Source organism: Ictidomys tridecemlineatus, chromosome 6, assembly GCF_052094955.1.
Source record: "Ictidomys tridecemlineatus isolate mIctTri1 chromosome 6, mIctTri1.hap1, whole genome shotgun sequence".
Taxonomy (NCBI): Eukaryota; Metazoa; Chordata; class Mammalia; order Rodentia; family Sciuridae; genus Ictidomys; species Ictidomys tridecemlineatus.
The window spans coordinates 9751379-9772083 of NC_135482.1; the positions used below are offsets into that span (position 1 = coordinate 9751379).

Here is a 20705-nt window from a genome sequence, read left to right on the forward strand (position 1 = left end):
TCTGGGTCCCCTGGAGGATGGCGTCAGCACCTCTCCATCCTCTAGACCCCGACCAGCAGCTGCTGCCCTGACCACGCAGCCTGGTGAGACAGAGGCCCGAGCCAAGACCCCCGAGCAGTGGCGTGGGATGGGGAAGGGACACAGAGACGGGAGAGTCACGGGCTGGTTAGCGGGGCCTCAGGGCCCTCAGAGACCGTGAGTCCTGTGCAGATGGAGAAGGTGGCCTCCCTCCAGGTCTCCTTCCTGATCTGTCCCTCAGAGCCACCACAGAGCATCCCCAGGTTTCGCTGGGTCCCCTGCCCTCCAGGTCCAGTGTGGAGGCAGGGCCGCCCGCCTCTGTCCCCAGGCCCTGTGCTCCTCAGTGGCCTGGGGGCTGCGCGGAGGGTGGCATCGCCTAGAGACTCAACACCTGTCGCATGGATGAGTAAGTGGTCACAGTGGGTGCACCAGGCGCTGGACAGAGGTGACAGAGGTGGCCTCTGGGGACTTGGGGGAAAGGCACATTTCCCTTCCCGGTCGCAGCAGAGTGGCTCCCTCCCATGTCCCAGCACCTGCATTTCTGCATTTCTGTGGGAGGGCTGAGGGGTGGCAGAGAGCAGGCTTCTGAAGTGACGAGGACCCAGGGTCCCAGGGGACCCCCGGAGCACCCAGCGGCCACGGGCTCCTGTCCCCACCCTGCCTGTCCCTGGGCTGAACCGTCCCCAAAGTACACACAAGTCCTAACCCTCAGCCCCGAGTGTGGCCTCGTTTGGAAACGGTGTCTTTGCAGATGTGAGCGGGTTAGGACAGGGTCACCCTGATGAGGGGCCACCCTGGGACACCTTGACTGGACAGGGACAAGGCCATGTGACCGGAGCCACCAGGAACTGGGAAGAGACAAGGGGGGACTTCAGAAGGACCATAGACGCTGCCAATTTGACCTCAGCTTCTGGCCTCCGGAACTTTGCGAAATAAACGGTGGCTCTTGAGCGACACGCAGCTGGTGGCCGTCTGCAGGCCGAGGCAGCCCTGGGAGACGGCTCTGCTCCCACCCATGGGTGGAGGACCCGCAGGTCAGCTTCTCCCAGAACCTCAGGCTCCTCTTCGGCCGAGTGGAGACGCCGTTCCCCTCCGGAGCCCGGCGGCCTGGCTGTGAGCTGTGCAGGACCTGTCCTCGAAGGAGTTGACAGCAACGTCCTTCCTTCACTCGCCCACTGTTGGCCCCTCCCGGGTGCCAGGCGCTGTCCCCCTGCCTCCAGGGTGCCCGAGAGGCCACCAGTCCATCCCTGGCTTCCGTCCTGAGGCTGGAAGGCCCTGATGGAGAGGGTGCAGGCTTCTTGGCTGTGCACCCTCTTTGGTGGACGACAAGTAGGCACCTGCTGTGTGCAGAGCTCCAGGGAGAAGCTGGGGTGTGGCACTGCCCAGCACCCGCTCATGCGGCCACGCGTGCGCTCACTCAGGATGCAGAGAGGAGCGCCCGCAGGGTGGCCGGGCCAGCACCGCGTGGCCTCCAATCCACAGGCCGGCTGCTCCCGCGGTGGCTGTGAGCAAGCTCCTGTCCCAGGCCCCCTCCGGTGGCCCCTTGGCTCCAGAGCTGCTGTGCAAGCTGCCACCATCTTTACCCGGCGTCCTTGTGTGCAGGGTCCCAGGTCCAGGTCCCCATTTTATAAGAACACAAGTCCCAGTGGACTGAAGGTCCACGTCACACCCTCTGCCCCCAACCATCCGGCTGTCACCCCCTTCCTGAGGCCATGAGATGGCAGCCCGGGGAGGTGACATTTCTTGCTGGGTCACCAACCCTCAGATCTGTCACCTGAGTGTGGCACTACATCAGGTGGAGGCCTGTCCCTGTCCCACTAGGCCAGGCCTGCTGTGTCCCCTGCTGGCCACCAACCCACACTGACCAGGCCTCTAAGAAGCTTCGCTGGCCCTTGGGACAAGAGGGCCGCAGAGGCTGAGGGTCAGCACCGGTGTGAAACACAGGTGCCCAGGGAGCCGCGAGGCCTTCACCCTGCTGTGTGTGAGCGCGTCCCCCTGCTGCGGGGACAGCTGTCTGTCTAGACCCGTGGCAGACCTTGTGGGGCAGGCTGCCCGAGCCCACGGCTCACTGGGACCCCCGTGCTCCCTGAGCCTCCTCAGCATTTGCTGCCCTCCCCGGGGCCTGGTGCCACCCCCTCCCCAGGCTGGGCGGGTTGATGGCTGGCGGCCACCAGGCACAGAGGACATGGATTGTGCAAGAGCTGCTTTCCAGACCGCCCAGCTGCCAGCCTGCGGGGCCAGGGGCCGGGGCCACTTGACCTGCTAGAGGACAGGTGGACACACAGGCGGGGCTCGGGGTGTCTTTGCCTGCAGCCACACAGGTCCCTGCTCCTGTCCCCAGCTCCAGTCCCCCTGGGAACTCTGAGGTGGGGGCTGGGCCTGGGGAGGGGGTTTGCAGGGAGGAAGGAGAAACCCCCGGGCAGGGTCGGTGGGGACAGTGAGGTCAGGAGAGGCAGGGCCTGGGCAGGAGTCGAGGGAGGTGCCCGCCCCATCCGGTGTCCGCCGGCCACGCCCACCTCACACTCCCTCCCACGCTCCCACACTCACACACGTGCCCCTGGCCCTCGACCCTCACTCCGCACCCCAGATCCACCCTAATCCATGTGCCTTGCACACTCATTGTGCACCCCACAGCCTACACACCACCCACACGCACCCCCCGTGCTGCACACGCACCCTGAGCCCATGTGTCCGCAGCATGTGGGTCCCAGGTGGGGACGCCACATGCTCCGACACACCCCAAAGTCCTGGTGCCCACTCAAGGGATGCTCAGCTCTGCGGTGCCCCGTTGCCTGGAATCGCGAGTGAGCGGACCTGGCATTTAAGTGTCCCCTGAAGTCACATTTAAAGGCACAGGTCCTTTGGATCAGACAGAGGGGAGTGGAGGGAGGGCAGGGGCCCAGGGGTAGGAAGGACAGCCGATGGATGGGACGCCGTGACCCCGCGTGCGCCTGTGACTCGGCACCCGTGTGACTCAGGTCGCGTGCAGCCAGGAGGAGGCGCTGTGCCTTCTGCCGTCTGAGGTGCCCTGTGCCTCCTCCGATCGGAACACATGGACACGAGGCAGGAAGGCGGGTGACACTGATTTAATAACGAATTTGATTTCTCCCGATAGTGAGACTGTGATTTCAGGATGTGGTGGACAGAGACTCGAGGGGGGGGCGTCGCCTTCCTTGTTCTGCGTCTTCTCTGTGAGCCCGTCTCAGTTCACACTGGCCACATCCCAGGCACTCAAGAGCCACCTGTGGCCACCATCATGGACAGCAGGGCTCCCTAAAATAATGTACTGATTCCCAGAAGGCCCAGCTTGGCGGAGAAGGCATCCAGCCCGCCCCTCCCTTCCTCCTCCCTGTGCCCGGGGCCGCGGGGCCGGCCTCCTTTTCTGTTGGGCCGGTGGCTTCTCTGGTCTCACTGTCCAGGTGAGTGGACTGGTATGAACTCCTGTGCCTCCCTGCCTGGGTCTCTGCACAGCCCCCAGTCCTCAGCCCCCACCCCCCTTCTTGCTCTTGGGGACAGGGCTGCAGTCAGGGAGGAGTGTCACCAGGCAACGGTCCCCCGGGAGAGCTCGGTCTCCTGCACCTGCCTGCCAGCCTCGGGCGCCTGGGGGCGGGCCTGGGCGGCGGGGCGGGCGGTGTGTCTCCAGCCTCCTGCCTGATCACCTGTGCGCAGTCACGGCGCTGTCCCACACTGGCAGGAGCCCTATGGAGCCTGGGGCCACAGGCCACAGGGGACAAGGGCCAGGCACCCCAGCCATGGCTCTGGGCCATTGATCCACCCCAGGCTGGCCAGGAGGGGGAGGAGAGACCTTGGCCTGGACAAACAGAGGAGCCGGCGGCCTGAGTGTGGGCCCAGCACCCACCTGCCCCGCCTGAAGGTAAGGGGCCTGGGGCTGGGGAGCCAGGATTCATGAGTGGCCTGGGGAGCAGGTGCCCCCCGAGAGCCACGACCCGCTTCCCGGGGCTGGAGCCACGGCTCTGCTCAGGGGCTGGGCCTGCAGGGCCTCCGGCTGCGGCACCTGCGAGCAGAGGCCAGGGGTGTCGGAGCCGGGCAGCCAGGGGAGCCTCGGGGGCAGTGCAGGCCCCAGGGCTGGCTGGCCCGGACCAGGTGGGCAGGGGCAGGGAGAGGCCTGGCTTCTCGGGTGACCACTCTCCCCACCCTGCCCTCTGAACTCGCTGCCCCCTCCACGTCCGGCTGCCCTGGGGCTTTCCCGAGTGTCACCCTGTCCAGAGCCCTGCTGCCCCTGTGGCTGAGTCCAGGCCCCTGCAGGGCTCCAAGCTGGCCTCAGCCGCTGCGTGCGAGAGGCCGGGCTGTGCGTCTCGGTCTGCGTGCCGCGGGCGGGTGTGGCCCGCGTGCCTCCACTGTGCCCGTGTGGGTGTGGGTGGGCTGTCGCGTGGCAGCGTGGCAGTCTGTGCCCTGCACTCAGCCCAGGAGCTCCCGCAGGGGTGTCCTCCAGGCCCCGAGGCCCCGACCACGCCTCCTGGATGCAGGGCAGAGCGCCCGCTCGGCCCTTCTCTGCGCTGCCCTGGCTGGTGAGTCCACTCCTGTGCCCTGGTGTCCCCAGCCATCAAGTAGCGACGGCAGGCCGCAGAGCTGGAAGAGAGTGTGCCGGGTGGCACTGTGGGGTCCAGGCTGACGTGCAGTCGGCTTGCAGGTGGGGGTCGATCCAGGTCAGCCCCGCCTGCTGCGGGAGGCGCTGCCCTACCCCAGTGGGCACGGTGTCCAGTGGGCAGACAGAGGGCCTTCTCCTGGTCAGGAGGGAGGAGAGAGTGAGGAGCGGAGCCAGGGTGGGGTCCAGGTGCTCCTGCAGGGAGAAGGTTGCCATGGCAACCAGGACCCGTTCCTCCTTCCAGCGTCAGGGGAAAGAGGTGCCCATCGGGTGACGGAGCAGGGTAGAGGGGGTTCCCCTCTTGTGATACCTGGGGGAGCGGCGGAAGGTGGAGGGAGAGGGCAGCTCAGCAGCAGAGGAGAAGTGCGGGGGCTGCAGAGCCACCCATGGTCCTGCCCAGGGCTTGCCCCTCCTCGTCCATTAATACAGTTCATAAGCAAGATCAGGCCGACGCCATACGGATGGGAAGGTGGCAGGGAACAAGGAGGAGGGAGGAGTGGGCTGGCCACACGGCACCTGGGGGCTGTGTGGGAGGGGACTGGGATACAACCATTCACTCCTTCGAAAACCACGGAGGCTGGGTGTGTTGGCGCATGGCGTGGGAGGCTGAGGTAGGAGGATCGCAAGTTTGAGGCCAGCCTCAGCAACTTAGCAAGACTAAAACAGAAAAGAGGTTGGGGATGGCTTAGTGATGGGGCGTCTGCCTAGCATGCACGAGGCCCTGGGTGCAGAGCAAAACCAAACACCCACGTTGAGTGTCCGCTCCCTGCCCAGTCCTGCATGGGACGGGCCGTGCAGCTGGACCAAAGCCCGGCTCTTACGAAGCCTGCAGCCGGGATGGGACACGGGACACAGAGCCCACCCGCGATTCAGGTCTCAAGTGCTATAACGATTCAGTGAGAGAAGGGAGTGGGCAGGGACGGTGGCCCTGGAGAGGTGGCCTTGAGCCAAGACCTGAGGAGGGAGAGTCGCGGCCCGGGCCAGCTGAGGGGAGAGGAGACGGCGGGGTCAGGCCGGGGCCTGGGCGGCTGCGGGAAGAGGAGGGAGGACAGGCAGGGCCCCCGCGGAACGCGCTCTGGGGGGGTGGGGGCGTGAGGCTCGTGAGCTGGGTGTGTGGGGAAGACACTTTGGCGGTTTGTGTGAATCTGTGGTCAGGTAACTGGCGGCTGTCGGAGTCCTAGTGGCAGATGACGTGACCAGGGTGACATGAGGTGAGAGCCTAGTGGTGTGGACGGTCACGGAGGTGTCAGGCAGGGAGGGTTCTGGGGGCACGGGGAAAGGTGAGCCATGGACTGTCCTGGTGGGTGGCCCCTGGGAACTGCGGGGTGCTGCCGTATGACCGTGGGGGGCTGCGTGGTCACCCTCACAACTGGCCGTCACCCCTGGAGCGTGGGGATGAGGCCTCCCTGTTCACCGTGAGCCCCTGGTGCCCAGCACAGTCTGGCTCCAAGCAGGTGCTCAGTAAAAACCAAGTGACGGGGACTGAATGGAGGCCTGCGCAGACCAGCCTGTCCCCAGGCCTGGCTCGGAGCCGCCCACGCCTGTTCCTGGCGCAGTGAGGTGCAGGGGCGCGCCCGGCGCTGGGCTGCGGAGGCCTGGCTGCTCCGTCCGTTCTTCCTTCTGTCCGTCCTCCACTCCGAGGCAGGCCCTGGGTGGGTTCCCCCGCGGTGACCGTGACCCAGGCCCTGCCTTTCTTTTTGTGGAGCTCTGGGGGGAGGCAGGGCCTCGCGCAGACCTGAGCCACCCCCCACCTGTCCCTGCTTTCCTTCCCAGGGACAGGGCGGGTGTGGGTCTGATCCAGGGCTGCCCGGGGAGGGGGTGCCTGAGGGAGCCCTGGGACATGGCCAGTGGGTGACCCAGGAAGGGCTCCCCAAGGTCTGGCACAGGGAGTGGTGGCACTGAGCCAGACTCTGCGGCCTGAGAGGTGACGCATCCGGTGGGCGTCTGGGCGTGAGAGAGGAGGGCAGGAACCAGCCCCAGAGGGCCCTGGACGTCCGGCGACGGGGTGGATGGGAGGAGGTTGGGGGCCATGTCAGGGTCTGAGCAGGCGAGTGATTGTCACCTTGTCTGGTGACAAGGTGCAGGATGCGCTGGAGGACGGGCTGAGAGGCAGGGAGACCTCTGGGCCTCTCCAGGAGGCCGCTGCTGACCGGGCGGGAGGTGTCGGGAACGTGGGTGAATCCACAGCAGCTTCCGCCAATGCTGCTTCCGAGGGTGCATTTGAAAGTCACGGTGGCACTTATGGGGCCCTAAGAGGAGACCCATGCTCCAGCCTGGCACTGATAGACGGCGGAGGGTCTTCGCTGGACCACAGGGAAAGCTGCCTGAGAAGCCAAGCAGCCAGCACTTTGCCTTGGAGCATGTGAAGATAGATAGAGCCGCAGCCTGGGGCACCGAGGGGCCATGCACCATTGTGGATCATGATTCGTTAATTAACAGCTCATTTACAGAGTAGGGAAAGGAGCAGAGCGGTGGACACCTGGGCTCAACCCCTGCTTGCCTGCTGTGTGACTTTGGGCCATGAGCTCAGCCTCTCTGGGCTTTTTTTTTTCAAAATGTCAGATATTCAAATCACAATGTGGGGCTGGGGATGTGGCTCAAGCAGTAGCGCACTCGCCTGGCATGCGTGAGGCCCGGGTTCGATCCTCAGCACCACATACCAACAAAGATGTTGTGTCCGCAGAGAACTAAAAAAATAAATATTAAAAAAAAAATCACAATGAGAAAACCCTGGACTGAACTGTTGACGGGTGACACTGGGTGTCAGTTTCCTCATCTGTACAATGGGTGCAGAATATTGAGTGTCATTTGGAGGTTTAAATGAGAAACCTACGTGTGAGAGGCCCATGCAGAGTGGGCCTGGTGCGGGGAGAGCACACGGGGACCACGGTCCCATATCCAAGGTGACCCCAGGATTAAGTGAGGTGACGGGCGATGTCCCCTGTGGACACTGGATGGTTTCTGGCTTTTGTTCCCTTCCTCGGCCCCGAGGCTGGGAGTGAGGGGACAGAGGTGGTGCTCCCTCTAGGAGGCGGGTCCCCGTCCAGCACAGTGCTGGCTCGGGCTCCGGGGACCCTCCTGCACGGGGTTTCGGGGGGCTCTGCCGCAGGACCAGGAGGCAGGGAGCGCGTGGTTCCCCTCTGACCATCGGTGGCTGGGCCAGGCCCGGGCCCGCAGTGCCACTGTCCTCTGAGGCTGGCCTCCCTCCCGCGAGCTGCCCAGCACCCGCCTCGGGTGACGGTCACAGGGAAACCCGGGTCCTTTCCCTCCCGCTCAGGAGGCAGGGGCATGCCCTGCTGGGGCTCCCTGGAGGATGCCAGTCTGTGTCCAGCTCTGCTCTGTCCCCTCAGGATGCCGGTGGCCGAGGCCCCCCAGGCAGCGGGCGGCCAGGGCGATGGAGGTGACGGTGAGGACGCGGAGCCAGAGGGGACGTTCCAGGGCCCTGAGGACTCCAAGAGGAAGGTCCGGGACTCCCTCCGCCTGGCACCTCTGTGGCTGGCGCTGGTGGCGCTGGCCTCCGTGGGGGTGATGCTCTGGTATTTCCTAGGTAACGGCGGGGCCCCAGGGGTGGCTCACCCGGGAGGGCTGGGGTGGCCAGGGGAGACCGCAGGACAGACCAGGGCTCCAGGCTCAGCAGTGCCACTCCCCGCGTGACCCGGGCAGGCTTTTCTCTCTGGGTCCCCCGCGTCCTGCCCGGGGGTCCTGCTGGCCGGCCCTTGGCTGGTCCTGGGCCTGGGTCTGCAGCGCCCCCCACCAGCCGGGGAAGGGGGCTCCCCCGCTCCCGGTTCTCGGGGACCCGCAGACCTGGCTGTCAACACGCCTTCCCTGGCGCTGGCCTCCCGGGTGGCCCTGAGCCTGGCAGCTGGCCGCACTCCCAGCGCAGGAGGCCCAGAGGGGCTCGTGGTGGCTGCCACCAATTAGTGCCTCTGCTCACTTGAGCCCGGCCATGTGTCCTTCAGGGAGGGACCATGGTTCCTGACCTCTGGGTGTCCAGGCCCCAGCGTGTGGGTGCAGCGTGGGGGCAGCTGAGAGGCCTGGTTGGGGACAGCGTGGCCCTCGTTCGTCCCCCCGAGCCTGGGGCCGTGCTCTGGGTGCAGCTCTCCACCCTCCACCACCCCGTGCCCCTGAGCATCTTCCGGGTCCAGCTTCCAGCTCTCGACGGCAGGAAGAAGCGGTTCGCTGCTGCGGTCAAGCCGCCGGGCGACCCCGGGACGCGCAGGGGACGCGTCCCCCCATCCACCCACTCAGTGAGGGCGCCTCCCTCGTGGGGGCTCGGGGCTGGCTTCTGGGGACAGCTCTGGTGATCATGCGTGGAGCCAGACAGGACAATGCAGGCAGCGTGTGCCAGGGTCGCGGAAGCCCGGGGCCCAGGAGCCCTAGAGGGGTCAGCCTGGCCTGCCTGGGTGACCATGGCACAGTCCGCAGAGGTGGCCTGGGGTGGCTCCATCCCGGGGTGGAACTTCAGGCCACCGAGAGGAACTGGGCCCACTCTGGAGCAGCCGTCGGGAGCCGCGTCTACCTGGGCCCCGCTCAGCCGGGCCTGGGGGACGGAGGTCTGGAACCAGCTCCCGGGGGACCCGCGCCCCTGGGTCTGACTCATAGATTCTGCTCAGAGCCGAGCAGCGGGAGGGGGCCTCAGGGTGGGCAGGAAGCCAGCGCCCCACAGAGCCCAGGGCTGGAGGCCTCTTGGGCGGTGGGTAATTAGTCCTCGGGGTAAACCGGAGCCCGGGCTGGGGACAGGAGCTCACCTGCCAGTCGTCCTCTCTGCAAGGAGCCCGTTCCTCCAGCCCCTGGTGCTGGCCGGGAGGACCCAGGGCTGAGAGCTGGAGGGGGAGGGCCGCCCCCCGCGGGGATTCGGGTGCGGGAGCCGTGGAGTGCTCCTCCCCCGGGACCGGCGGCCCCACAGACAGGGCACCAGCAGGGAGGTGGGTCACAGTGGTGCCCTGACATCTGGAAGTGGCCGGTGGCCAGGGACACAGAGCAGGACCAGCTCCTGAGGAGCCAAGAGCCGACCCAGAGCCAGGGGAGGCAGAGCTGGCTCCTGGGCTCCCTGCTGCCCCGAGTCACCTGTCAGTGCCACCAGCCCCAGTCCCCAGCCTCTCCCCCTCCAGGGCAGCCCACGCCCTCTCCCCAGACACTGGCCCCAACTGCCCACCGGCCGCTGCTTTGGGGGGAGCACAAACCCCCAGAAGAGAAGCCCTCAGGTGACGGTGGCCCTCAGGTGACGGTGGCCCTCAGGTGACGGCGGCCCTCTGGCTGCAGGTGCTCTGCCTCCTCCTGGCCCTGCACCCAGAGGCCAACCCTCCCTGCCCCATCCAAGGCCAGCTCTCCTGGGGGCCCCTGAGCCCACACAGTGGCCCCAGAGGGGGTCCATCAGAGCCCCCACCCCATTTGTCCACTCCCTCCCACCTCATGGCGGCAGAGTCCAGGGAGGGGCTGCTGAGGGGCCCCGGGCTCCACCCTCCCCAGCTCCAACCGCTGTCCCTGACGGAGTGTGCCTCGGTGCCCTGGTTTGTTCCCCTGTGCAGGGGCTCCAGGGACGCTGGCCGAGCACCTATCCTGTGCAGAGATGGGTCTAAAGAGTTGCTAAACCCAGGGTCCGGGTCTCGGGGTGCCTTGCTGGGCCCAGGCTCATGCCCTCCTCTGGACCCGGTTCCTTCCCCTCAGCCCCCTCCTCTCTGGTCCTCTGCTCTGGGGCCTCTCCTCCCCCCCCCACTTTTCCCACCCTCGCCCCCCGACCTGAGCCGTCAATGTCCTTCGTGACAGTGACCCCGGTTTGCCTGTGCAGGTCTCCTGGCCTCCTCCTGCAGAACGCACCCATTCCCCCAGCCTGGCCCGCGTCCACCTGCCAGGTTCTGACTCTCCCCTCGTCCCCCCCAGCACCAATGTCCCAGAAACCGGACAAGCCCCCAATCAAGCCCCCAGCCAGCCATGTCCCACTCTCCACCGCCACAGCGGGGTCCGGCTGCCCTCACCTGGAGGACTCCCTCCTGGGCCCTGGGAGGGGCCTCCTGGGGTCTCCCTGCTTGGCCGGCCGCTCCCCAGAGCCCTTCCCCACAGCACAGCAGAGGGAGCATGGCAGATGGCGAATCAAATCTCCTCGCTTCTCTGCTTCACCCGCCAGGCCCCCGCCCTACTCAAAGGCAAACCCAGTCCTCCCGGGCTTGCAAGCCCTCGGTGCTTCTCCTCTCCCCAGCTCACCTCCCGCCCCGCCCTCAGTCCCTCGGCTGCTCCTGAAACACACCCGGGAAGCTCCTGCCTCGGGGCCTTTGCACCTGCTGGCCCCTCTCTGGGCTGCTCTGGGCACACACGTGCATCCTGGCCCCCCCTGCCAGCGTCTCCCCTGGTCTCTGTATTGCAACACCAGCCCCCGAGTTGGCAGCAATTGCTCCCTCCGGAGCGTTCTGGGTGGTTCATTGTCCTCATTGCCAGGTGACTCGTTCTTAGGGACAGGATGTGTCCTTCATGGTTTTGTTCATTGTGATAGTGACATATTCACAAGTGCTTTAGGCCAGTTTCTAGTAGGTTCTCAGTAAACATTTGTGGAGCCAGTGAACAGGAGTGCAGACCAGGGCTGTGAACCGCACTCGACACCAGTCAAAACAGTCTGTGCAAAATGGAAACTTGCTGTCGTCACCTTGATTGAAGGCTTTCATGGTTTCCTCCGTTTGTGGGCTAAGACTCCAGCCCGCCCGCCCGCTGACGGCGCAGCCTCCTGCTGCTCTCCCCCCGTGGCTCAGCCAAAAGGGCTCTGAGCCTGGCCCTTACCAGGACCCTCTGCCTTAGGGCCTTTGCACATGCTGTATGTAACCCCACCCCCGCCACGCTGTACCCAGTCCTCGCAGCTCAGCCAGAGGGTCACTGTGGCCCAGGCCTGGTGCTTATTGGTGGGACGCCGTTTTGGGTGGCTCCTGCCTGCTGGGCGGTCCTGGAGCGGTGTCTGTCTTTCCCGGAGCTGTCAGTCAGCGGAGGTGCGCCCGCCTGGGTTCCCCGAGTGCCCAGGAGGTGGGGCTTGGCACAGACCTGCGGAGTCCAGGACAGCTGGTGCGCGGAGGGTGCCCATGGGCGCTGACCATGACCTTGACCTCACCCGCGAGGGTTTCCTGGCCTTCTCGCTGTCCAGGGTCGGTCCCGGGTCATCCTGTCACTGGGGGCCTTGGGGACAGCATCTGTCTGTGGGCCTTGTCCTCCCTGGCACCTGGGAGCTAGTTTGTCATCAGATAGGCTCTGGAGGACCGAGATGACGATGACCGTGACAAAGGCCACACTGACGATGGTGACGACATCTCAGACGGAGCCCAGGACCCTGGGGCTGGGCGGAGGGTGGGAGGGCAGGGGTCGGAGGAGGTCACGCTGCTGGCTCTCCGGGCAGGGTACCGGGCGGAGGTGACGGTCAGCCAGGTGTTCTCGGGCAGCTTCCGCGTGCTCAATCGCCACTTCTCCCAGGACCTCGCCCGCAGGGAGTCCAGCGTCTTCCGCAGTGAGACCGCCAGAGCCCAGAGGATGGTAGGGAGGGCCGCGGGGGCTGTGGGCGCGGGCGGCGGGGCCTGGCCAGCTGGCGGATCACCCAGGGCACAGCCCCGGCCTGTGAGGGACCCGCTGCAGACGGGCGAGTTAGTGGCTCCCGGGTCCAGTGCCCGAGGACTGGACCCTGACCGGGCCTCTTCCCGGGGTCGGTGGCTCCCACTGCCCCTGCCCAGCAGGGCCGTGGAGTGTGCCTGCCTCAGCCAGGGCAGCTGGACGGGACGAGGGGGTCCCAGCTTCCTTGGCCTGGTGGGGACAGTCCCCAGGCTGCTCACACCATGTCCCGTCACCAATGGCGGGAGGGCCCAGGAGCCGAGGGGGCTTTTCAGTGTGGAGGGGTGGCTTGCAGGGGGGCAGAAGGTCCCTCGGGGCAGGTGGGGTGACAGCCGGGCGCGGGGAGGGCAGCAGGTGGAGCGAGGTGAGGTGGTGCCCGGGCAGGGCCCTGGCCGCTGTGTGGCCACAGCAAAGTCCCTCCCGGAGGCCCCCGAGGGAGCAGGGCTGGGAGGGGAAGGGGCCCCCAGGCCTGCACCGCGGGGTGCCCAGGCTGTGTCTCCCGCAGCTGGCGGAGCTCATCACCAGCACCCAGCTGGGCGCCTACTACAACGCCAGCTCCGTCTACTCCTTCGGGTGAGTGGCCCCCGCCCGCCGCCCCTGCCGGGACCTCAGACCCAGAGAGTGGGCAGGAGCACCCCGGGTTTCTCATGCTCTTCATGGGGACACCAAGGCCCCCTGCTCGCGACCCCAGCCCTGCCCACCTGGCCCCGTCCCGGGCTGCTGCCTGACCTGGTCTGTGCCGTGCAGCTCAGCCCCCGCCCCGTGTCCTCGCCTGCCAGGGGTGGTGGCCGAGGACCGCCCTCACTGGCAGGTAGGTGGCTCCCAGGCGAGATCGGGAGCCAGGCCCGGGAGGTAGCGGGCGCTCGGGGTCCCTGGGCCAGACCCGCCTCTCACGCCCGCCTCTCCTAGGGAGGGACCCCTCACCTGCTTCTTCTGGTTCATCCTCCAAGTCCCCGAGCGCCGCCGGCCGTCCCTGAGCCCCGAGGTGGTGCGGGCGCTGCTGGTGGAGGAGCTGCTCTCCAACGGCTCGGCGCTGGCCCCCTACAGGGCGGAGTACGAGGTGGACCCCGAGGGCCTGGTCATCCTGGGTCAGTAGGGCACGGGAGACGGGGGGCCAGGTGGGGCCCCCCGGGGACCAGGGAGCCAGGACAGCAGGCGGGTGGGGCACTGGGGACACTCAGCAGAGGCCGTCCCCAGGCTGGTCCTGAACCCGCCGCGCTCTGCTTCACTCCCGCTGCTGACTGTCCATTTCCTTTAACAGAAGCCAGCGTGAAAGACGTGGGCGCCCTGAACGCCACGCTCGGTACGGCCTCTGCCCGGCGGTCCCTCCCGCTCTCCCCGGGACTCGGTTTTTCTTGGTCCAGTGCTGGGCACATGGCTTCCCTCGTGGGTGCAGGCAGCCCTGGCCTGGCCACCCAGGGTGCCGTGGGGGGAAGGAGGGCCCCCGTGTGGCCTGTGGGGAGGGGGCTCCGGCCGTGTGGACAGTGCCACAGCTGCCTGCAGGGGGCACACAGTGCGTGACTCTGCTTCTCTGTCATGGAGTTGGACCCACGGGCCGTGGTCCTGGGAGGTGGCTGTGCCAGGGCAGGGGCGTGGGGTTAAACTTGGTCTTCTGGAGGCAACGGTTCTGCTGGGTCACCCTCCCCTCCCGTCCTGCCTGGTGCTGCGGTGTCACAGTCGCCTGTCTCTCTCCCCCAGTCCTCCTGCCCAGTCTTGAGAAGCCCCCGTGCCAGCTGGGCCACCCGGTTGCACAGGGCTGGGGCGCTGTCCACACTGTTGTCTGTGGACTGGTTGCTCCTGGGGTTGTGCAATGGACTACCTGGGCCACCGTACCTGATGGTCCCGAGCACAAACCCCTGAATTCTCAGATTCCTCCTCCACTGCCCAGAGTTTCCACCAGCCCGGACGTCGAGGTGCGCGCCTCAGCCCCTTCTCAGAGAGGGAGCAGAGCTGAAATCCCAGTCACACCTTTCCTGACCCTCCCTTGTCCTGCTGCTCAGCGCGCTTAGTAGGTGGGCTGGAGGCCAAGCACGATTTTCAAAAAGTTTAAATGATGATTCTCATACAGAGACACAGTGAGCATGCATCTCATTAATAAGGCTCATGAGTAAGGGATCAAGAATACAGTGATCTGTCATCCATCTCTCCCTCCCTCCATCCATCACCTCTCTGTCCCTATCTCTCTGTTTACCCACCTCTCTCTCTACCTACCTGCCTGCCATCATCTGTGAAAAGCTGGGATTCTGGCCCGGGGTCACCAGGTTAGACAAGCCGGTTGCCGTCCACCAGGCAGTAGAACGGTCACCTCTGGGTCGAGTGCTTTGGCGGAACCCAGACCATTGGCAGCCTGTCAGTCTTCCAGGGTCGCCCTGCAACCTCAGGGGGGCTGGGCCTGGGTCCTCACAGTCCTGGGAGGTCGGGGCCACCCCTCCCGGCACACGCTGGTGGACAGGGGTGGGCGAGCCCCACCTGCTCACCCCCTCGGCCTGCTGCCGCCTGGAGTGTGGCCCGTGGGTGGGGAACTTGCCTCTTCCCTTGTCCTGGAAGTACCCGTGTGCAGCCTCTCGCTCGCCCACTCTCTGGCCTCCACGGTCCCCCAGGGCCACGCCGGCCTTTGCTCTCGAGACTCCTTGAGGCTTTTAGAAATGACTGGGGACTGCAAAGGGCTTTCATTTACACGGGTGGTGGGTGACAGATTGTTAAAATGGTCTGTTGCTTCATCTTAAATGTATTATGATATAAAATAAGCCATTGATCTCAACTGAGTACTTTTTATAGAAGATAACTGTTTTCCCCCAAGTGAAGGTAACTGGGACAGTGACCCGGGGGACTCTGGTGGCCTCCCGGTGTCCACTCGGGGAAGGCTGCCGGGTGTTCACGCGGGATGCTCCACTGTGATGTTCCGGACCCCGTGACCCTGGCGGCCTCCACGGCAGAGGACCCCAGCAACCCCTTCCCCTCGTGTTATTCCAAAAAGGGCTTTGACCTGACCCCAGAGGGACCCAGGGCTCCACCTCAGAAGCTCTGCTCTAGCGTGCTCTCAGGCGACTCTCCGTCCTTTTGCTGTATTTCTGTGTCTGGTGACTTGATCTCTGGTCAGGGAAAGGATGCTTTTACAGCTCCACGCCAGTGGTTCTCAAACTCTGGGCTCTCTGGAACCCCCGCGGGCCCTCCTGGGAGGCGCCCACAGGTCTTGTCCGCAGCTCAGGAAGGTGTGTCACAATGAGCGGCCCCGGGGTGCTCATGCTCATGGGGGGCCCTGCACCCCGAGATACTGGTGACCGTGCCAACCTAGAAGCAGGAGGACGGCCCGAGGCGGCTCGTCCCCGGGGCTCGGGCGCACGCAGCCTGTGGTCTAGAAGAAACCTCTCTCTACAGGGCGTCAGAGAGACCTTGGCCTTCTCAGGGTCCGGCTTTCGCAAGGGGAAACCTGAGGTTTCCGTCAGGTGTCTGTGCAAAGTGACCTCTTTTTAAGGTCACAGACAGCAAGCCCCTCTGTTGCCCCGTGCACTTGCGGTGGCCTCCAGGGTGGCTGTCTGTGGGCGTCGGCTGGGGAAAGCGGGTGGGGGGACTGGAGAGAAGAACGTTAGTGCACGACAAGGCCCACCGTCCCGGCCTGGCCCAGCCTCGAGTCTATGCCCTGGGCCCTGCGTCCCGCGTGCCCAGGTGCCCGCGTGCCAGCACACTCTGCCTGGAGCGCTCACCCTGGCACTGTACTCTGTGCTGGGTTCAGGGCACACTGAATTATTAGCCTCAAATTAAAAGGAATTATTAAAACAGCAAGAGCAAAGCATCGGGTGGCAGCAGGACTTAAGGGCACAGTGTCCAGGAGCCGCCAGGGGCCTTGCGCCAGCTGGGGAGGCAGAGGGCCGAGGCCTGCTGCTCCCCCAGGCTGATACCCCAGCTCTTTGTCTGGGGAGGTCAGAGGTGGCAGGGGTGGGGGACAGTGAGCTGAGCCACCGGCTGCAGCCTCAGAGCAGAGCACTGGCCTCTGTTCCCCCCTGAGTCCTCAGGGCTGCCAGGGAAGGAGGCGTGACAGGGATTATGATTGGGTCCTTTTACCAGGACACAGTGGCTAAGCCACTGGCCCAGAGTCACCAGGGTTCATTCCTCAGTCCCTCCACTTCCTGGCAGAGCCCCCAGCTCCCTGCCTGTGAGGCTCATGGAGGTTTAAATGAGATAGTGTGTGCCCCGTGGGAGACGATGGCGGAGCCCGCGTGATGCCCAGTAGCCACTGGATGATGGCGGGAGGAGGTGCCAGGTCCCGCTCCGCCAGCTCTGGAGTCACAGCGGAGCTGGTGGATGAAATGTCAGACAAGAGGCCCTGGGGTGGGCGTGGGCCCGGGAAGTCGGGGTGACGGAGGAGGAGGGGGCGTCAAGTGGGGGCACCTGAGGGCGACAGGTCACAGGACTTCTCCCCACTGCCACCTCCTCCCCTCCCCCACACCCACCTGCCTTTATTGGGCACCTACTGTGTGCATGGCGCCCAACATCCTCTTGAGCCCGGGAAGTCCCTGCAGGCGGTATTGTCCTCTGTCTCCCGAGGGGGACATGGAGGCCCAGGACTTGGGCCGTGAGCAGAGGACCCCAGACCCAAGGCTCTGTGAGCTGCTGTGGCAGGAGCTGCCCTCCCCTGGCCGGCAGCCCAGCAGGCCGCGTGAAGGACAGTGACGGGGAGGCAGTGCGGGGACTGCAGAGGGGAGCAGCAGGAGCCGGGCACAGGGACCCCCGGCCACAGGGACCCCCGGCCAGGCCCGCCCACCCAGCTCCCCCCCACCCCACGCAGCTCGGGGCCTCCCGGCTGACCGGGGCCAGGGCTCTCCCCTCTGCCCCTCCAGGTTGTTACCGCTACAGCTACGTGGGCCGGGGCCAGGCACTGCGGCTGAAGGGGCCCGACCACCTGGCCTCCAGCTGCCTGTGGCACCTGCAGGGCCCCCAGGACCTCATGCTCAAACTGCGGCTCGAGTGGACCCTGCCCGAGTGCCGCGACAGGCTGGCCGTGTACGACGCGCCCGGGCCCCTGGAGAAGAGGCTCATCACCTCGTGAGTCCCGGGTGTGTGTGTGTGTGTGTGTGTGTGTGTGTGTGTGTGTGTGTGTGTGTGTGAAGGTCAAGGGTCATGCTCAGGGGGCTGTTGTGACCTTGGGAAAGCAAGACTAGACGCAGGGGTGGGGAGGAAGGAGAGGCAGTGGGCAGTCCCCTCCCCCTCCCAGAGCCTCAGTTTCCCCATCTGTAACAAGACAGTTGTTCTAGGTGACCCCTAAGGTCCACTCTGGAAGGCCACATGTCTTGTTAGAAGATTTCAGTCTGGCAGCAGCCTGGACTTCCAACACCCCCACTCTGCTGTTTCCTTGCTGTGTGCCCTAAGGCAAGTTAAGTTGCCTCTCTGAGACTCAGTTGTCTTACCTGTAAAAAGAGAGTACAAACATGCTTATCTTTCAGAATGTTTATGAGAATTTAAGTCAGACATTCTGTGCCACGATCCTCACACAGCCCCAATGCACGCCATCATCACGTTCTGCAAGGTCTATTCTAGTAGTGATATTATGTTATTAGGGACTACGTCCTATACCGTCTGGAGGACCCACCTGTTATGGTCACTTAGTCCCAGACCAGTCTGGACTTTAATATTTGATAAGTAGGAGCTACTGCAAGTTCTTGAGGAGAGGTCTTAGGACATGGGCACAGCAGAGGGCAGGGCTAGTGGGCAGGGAGGAGGACTGGAAGTGGCCTTGGCCTCCAGGGGTCTGGCCACCTCCACCAGGAGAACAGAGATGTGTGGGTGTGCGAGGCTCTGCATGAGGTGGGGACACTGGCTGGGCAGCGGGGCCACTGAGTTGTGCCAGACCCAGGCTGGGGCCGTTTCTGTGTCCTGGGCAGCGCCAGCTTCTCGGGGGAGGAGGGACCTGCTGCTCAGCTCTAGGGCGGGCCTTGGGTGAGCTGGGCGCCACCCCTCCCCAGGGCGCTGAGTCTCCAGCTCCGAGGCTGCACACACACACACACACACACACACACACACACACACACGCCTGCAGTGGTGACCTCAATCTGGGTGTGCGTGGGCTGGTTCCTGCAGGGCTCTGGGAAGTGAGAGGAGCCAGACACCATCTGACTTGCAGGTCCAGGGTGGGGACCATCCTGGGCTTCCCCTGGGGTTCTCTGGGGGTCCCCCTCCCCCAGGCGGCTGCTGGGGAGGAGGCCTGGCTGCCGGCTCAGCCCTGTCCCCATCTGGGATCCTGGGGGAAGATCTCAGTGACCCGGGTCCTCCATCTTCCACCCCAGGGCTGAGCTGGGGGCGGGGGCGGGGAGACCTTGGCGGTGACAGAGGCGGGTGGGCCTCCTCCAGTGGGACCACAGGCTTGTTTCTGACCCTCATGGTTTATTTATAAGAGCTCCGCTGAGAGTTGGTCAGGTAGCCCCGCGATGAAGGCTGAAGCACCGTTAGGATGAGAGACCTTGGCGTCTCTTCACCTCCTTTTATCCCACCCCACACCCAGAGAGAGGAACCTGCCAGGTGACCAGGGTGGATGGGGACAGGGAGGCAGAAAAGGCCACCAGCCAGGAAGGGGGCAGGGAGGGCACCTGGGACAGGAGCTGCCCTGTCCCTTGCAAGAGCCGCGGGAGGGCCAGGGCGACCCACCCCGGGGCCCTGGGCTCACTGGGCGGCCTGGGCTCATCCCTCCCGCCCCCGGCCAGCTGCAGGCTGGAGCCTCCCGTGCTGGCTGCTTGGCAGACTCCCTGCCCAGGAGCTGCCACACCCGACCACGCCCCGTCTCCACGAGGCCATGTGGATGCACACAGTAGGCATGTAGTCAGTACCTTGCACACAGTAGGCATGAGCCAGTACCTGGGGGGACATCGGGAGGCAAGTGATTAGCTTCCCGGGACTTGGTCCGTGGGGTAGCAAGGACTCTAGAGGCTGGTGAGCTGGGGACACCCCTGTCTGAGAGGGGCGTGACGGGGGCACCGACGTCCTGGGAAGGGCCTGCTGTCACAGCTATGCCGAGGGCCTGGGGCCTCGGTTCCCCTCTGGAAGCAGACGGTGGCCCCGGCAGCCCCCGAAGCACCGTCAGGGCTGACCTCTGGGCTTCTGAGGCTGTGGCTCTAAGACGCTGTCACCTGCCCAAGTCTTCAGGCAGCAGGCTCTGGGGGACGCCTGAGGTGCCCTAGAATCCCCGGAGCAGGCCAGGAGGCAGGGTGTGGGGGGTCTCAGGGGCCCGCTGGCTGCTGTCGGTATCACCCGGGAATCACAGGGATTCCGAGGCGGTGGCCCGGGCTGTGGACCTGGGGTGCTCTCAGGGAGGAGCCGTAAGCATCGTCTGGGGGACCCCTGCCTCTTTACCCCAGACACTGGCCTGACTTGCAGGGCCTCTGCTCAGCCCCCCGAGCCCAGAGAGGGACAGGCCCCTGACCATGTGCACACAGCAGCCATCACAACCTGGGCCTGGAACCGCTGCCCAGACCCCTGTGCACCCTCCTCTAGCCTCCAGCAGCCGCCTGCAGGCCCCCTGACCGTGCCCACGACCCTGGCCCGCCATGGCCACCCTTCTCTCCGCAGGGCCTATGGCTGCAGCCGCCAGGAGCCCATGCTGGAGGTGCTGGCGTCGGGCGCCGTCATGGCGGTGGTCTGGAAGAAGGGCCTGCACAGCTACTACGACCCCTTCCTGCTCTCCGTGCAGCCAGTGGCCTTCCAGGGTGAGAGGCCGGGGGGGACAGAAGCCCAGGGCCCTCCCTGTGCCTCTTCACCTCAGTGGGGCTGGGTCGGGAGGAAGGTTCTGGAAGCCCCTCTGCTCCCCACCCCCTCTCCTCTACCTCCATTCCCCCTTCATTTCCCCTCTTTTACGGCCCGTCCCTCCCCAGCCCCCCGACCCCGCTCACTGTGGACCAGGTCTGTTTCCAGCAAGGCCGAGCCCCGGCCATCCCGGCCCACCGCAGGGCGACCGCTCAGGCCGCCCCAGGCGCCCACTGACCCTCCCCAGCACCCTCCCCCCCGCTGCCCTGGCCCTCCCTCCCCACCCCCACCCACGGCTGTCCCCTGGCCGGCAGAGCCCACTGCCCGTTCCCATGGCTGGGGATGGGAGGCCAGCAGAGAGGGGGCCACTGGCCCATGACTCCTTCTCCCTACCTGTCCCCCCTCTGCTCCTTCCCACTCAGGGTCCCCTGCCTCTCCTGGTCAACTTCGGGGTCTCTGACAGTGACCAGGGTCCCAGCTGGCCCTGGGGGGGGGGGGTGAGGGCTAGCTGGGTTTTCTTGGGAGCCTCTGGCACAGCGTGTGGGGGGGAAACTGGGGGGTTAGAAACTGGCCCCCAGGAGAGATGGCCAGGGCAGCTGAGCCCTCTGGCCCTGCTCCTGAGCCCTGGCCCTCAGCCTCTCACAGAGGGGCTCCAACAAGTAGCTGCTGTGTCCTGTGAACCTCTTCCTTCACATTTTGAGAAGCTGGGAATGAAGCGCAGGGCTTCCTGCCCCCTAGGCAAGGCTCTCTCCCTGAGCTACACCCAGCCCCT

The 20705-nt window shown here is 65.5% G+C and overlaps 1 protein-coding gene across 4 annotated transcripts in view; it reads left to right on the forward strand.

The window, feature by feature from the left end:
• Window positions 1-3677: 3677 nt before the first annotated feature.
• Tmprss6 (transmembrane serine protease 6) overlaps window positions 3678-20705 on the forward strand; it is a 43610-nt gene continuing 26582 nt past the window's right edge. Inside the window, exons 1-8 of one of the 4 annotated variants that reach the window (XM_078052793.1) lie at window positions 3678-3892; window positions 7975-8171; window positions 11997-12130; window positions 12708-12775; window positions 13112-13290; window positions 13464-13505; window positions 17133-17256; window positions 19760-19896. In XM_078052793.1, the coding sequence (XP_077908919.1) occupies window positions 7976-8171; window positions 11997-12130; window positions 12708-12775; window positions 13112-13290; window positions 13464-13505; window positions 17133-17256; window positions 19760-19896 (880 nt within the window). In that variant the 5' untranslated portion in view covers window positions 3678-3892; window position 7975. Of the gene's footprint in view, window positions 3893-7974; window positions 8172-11996; window positions 12131-12707; window positions 12776-13111; window positions 13291-13463; window positions 13506-17040; window positions 17257-19759; window positions 19897-20705 lie in introns of all 4 variants that reach the window. The other 3 variants (XM_078052790.1, XM_078052792.1, XM_078052791.1) reach the window with 3 other exon arrangements.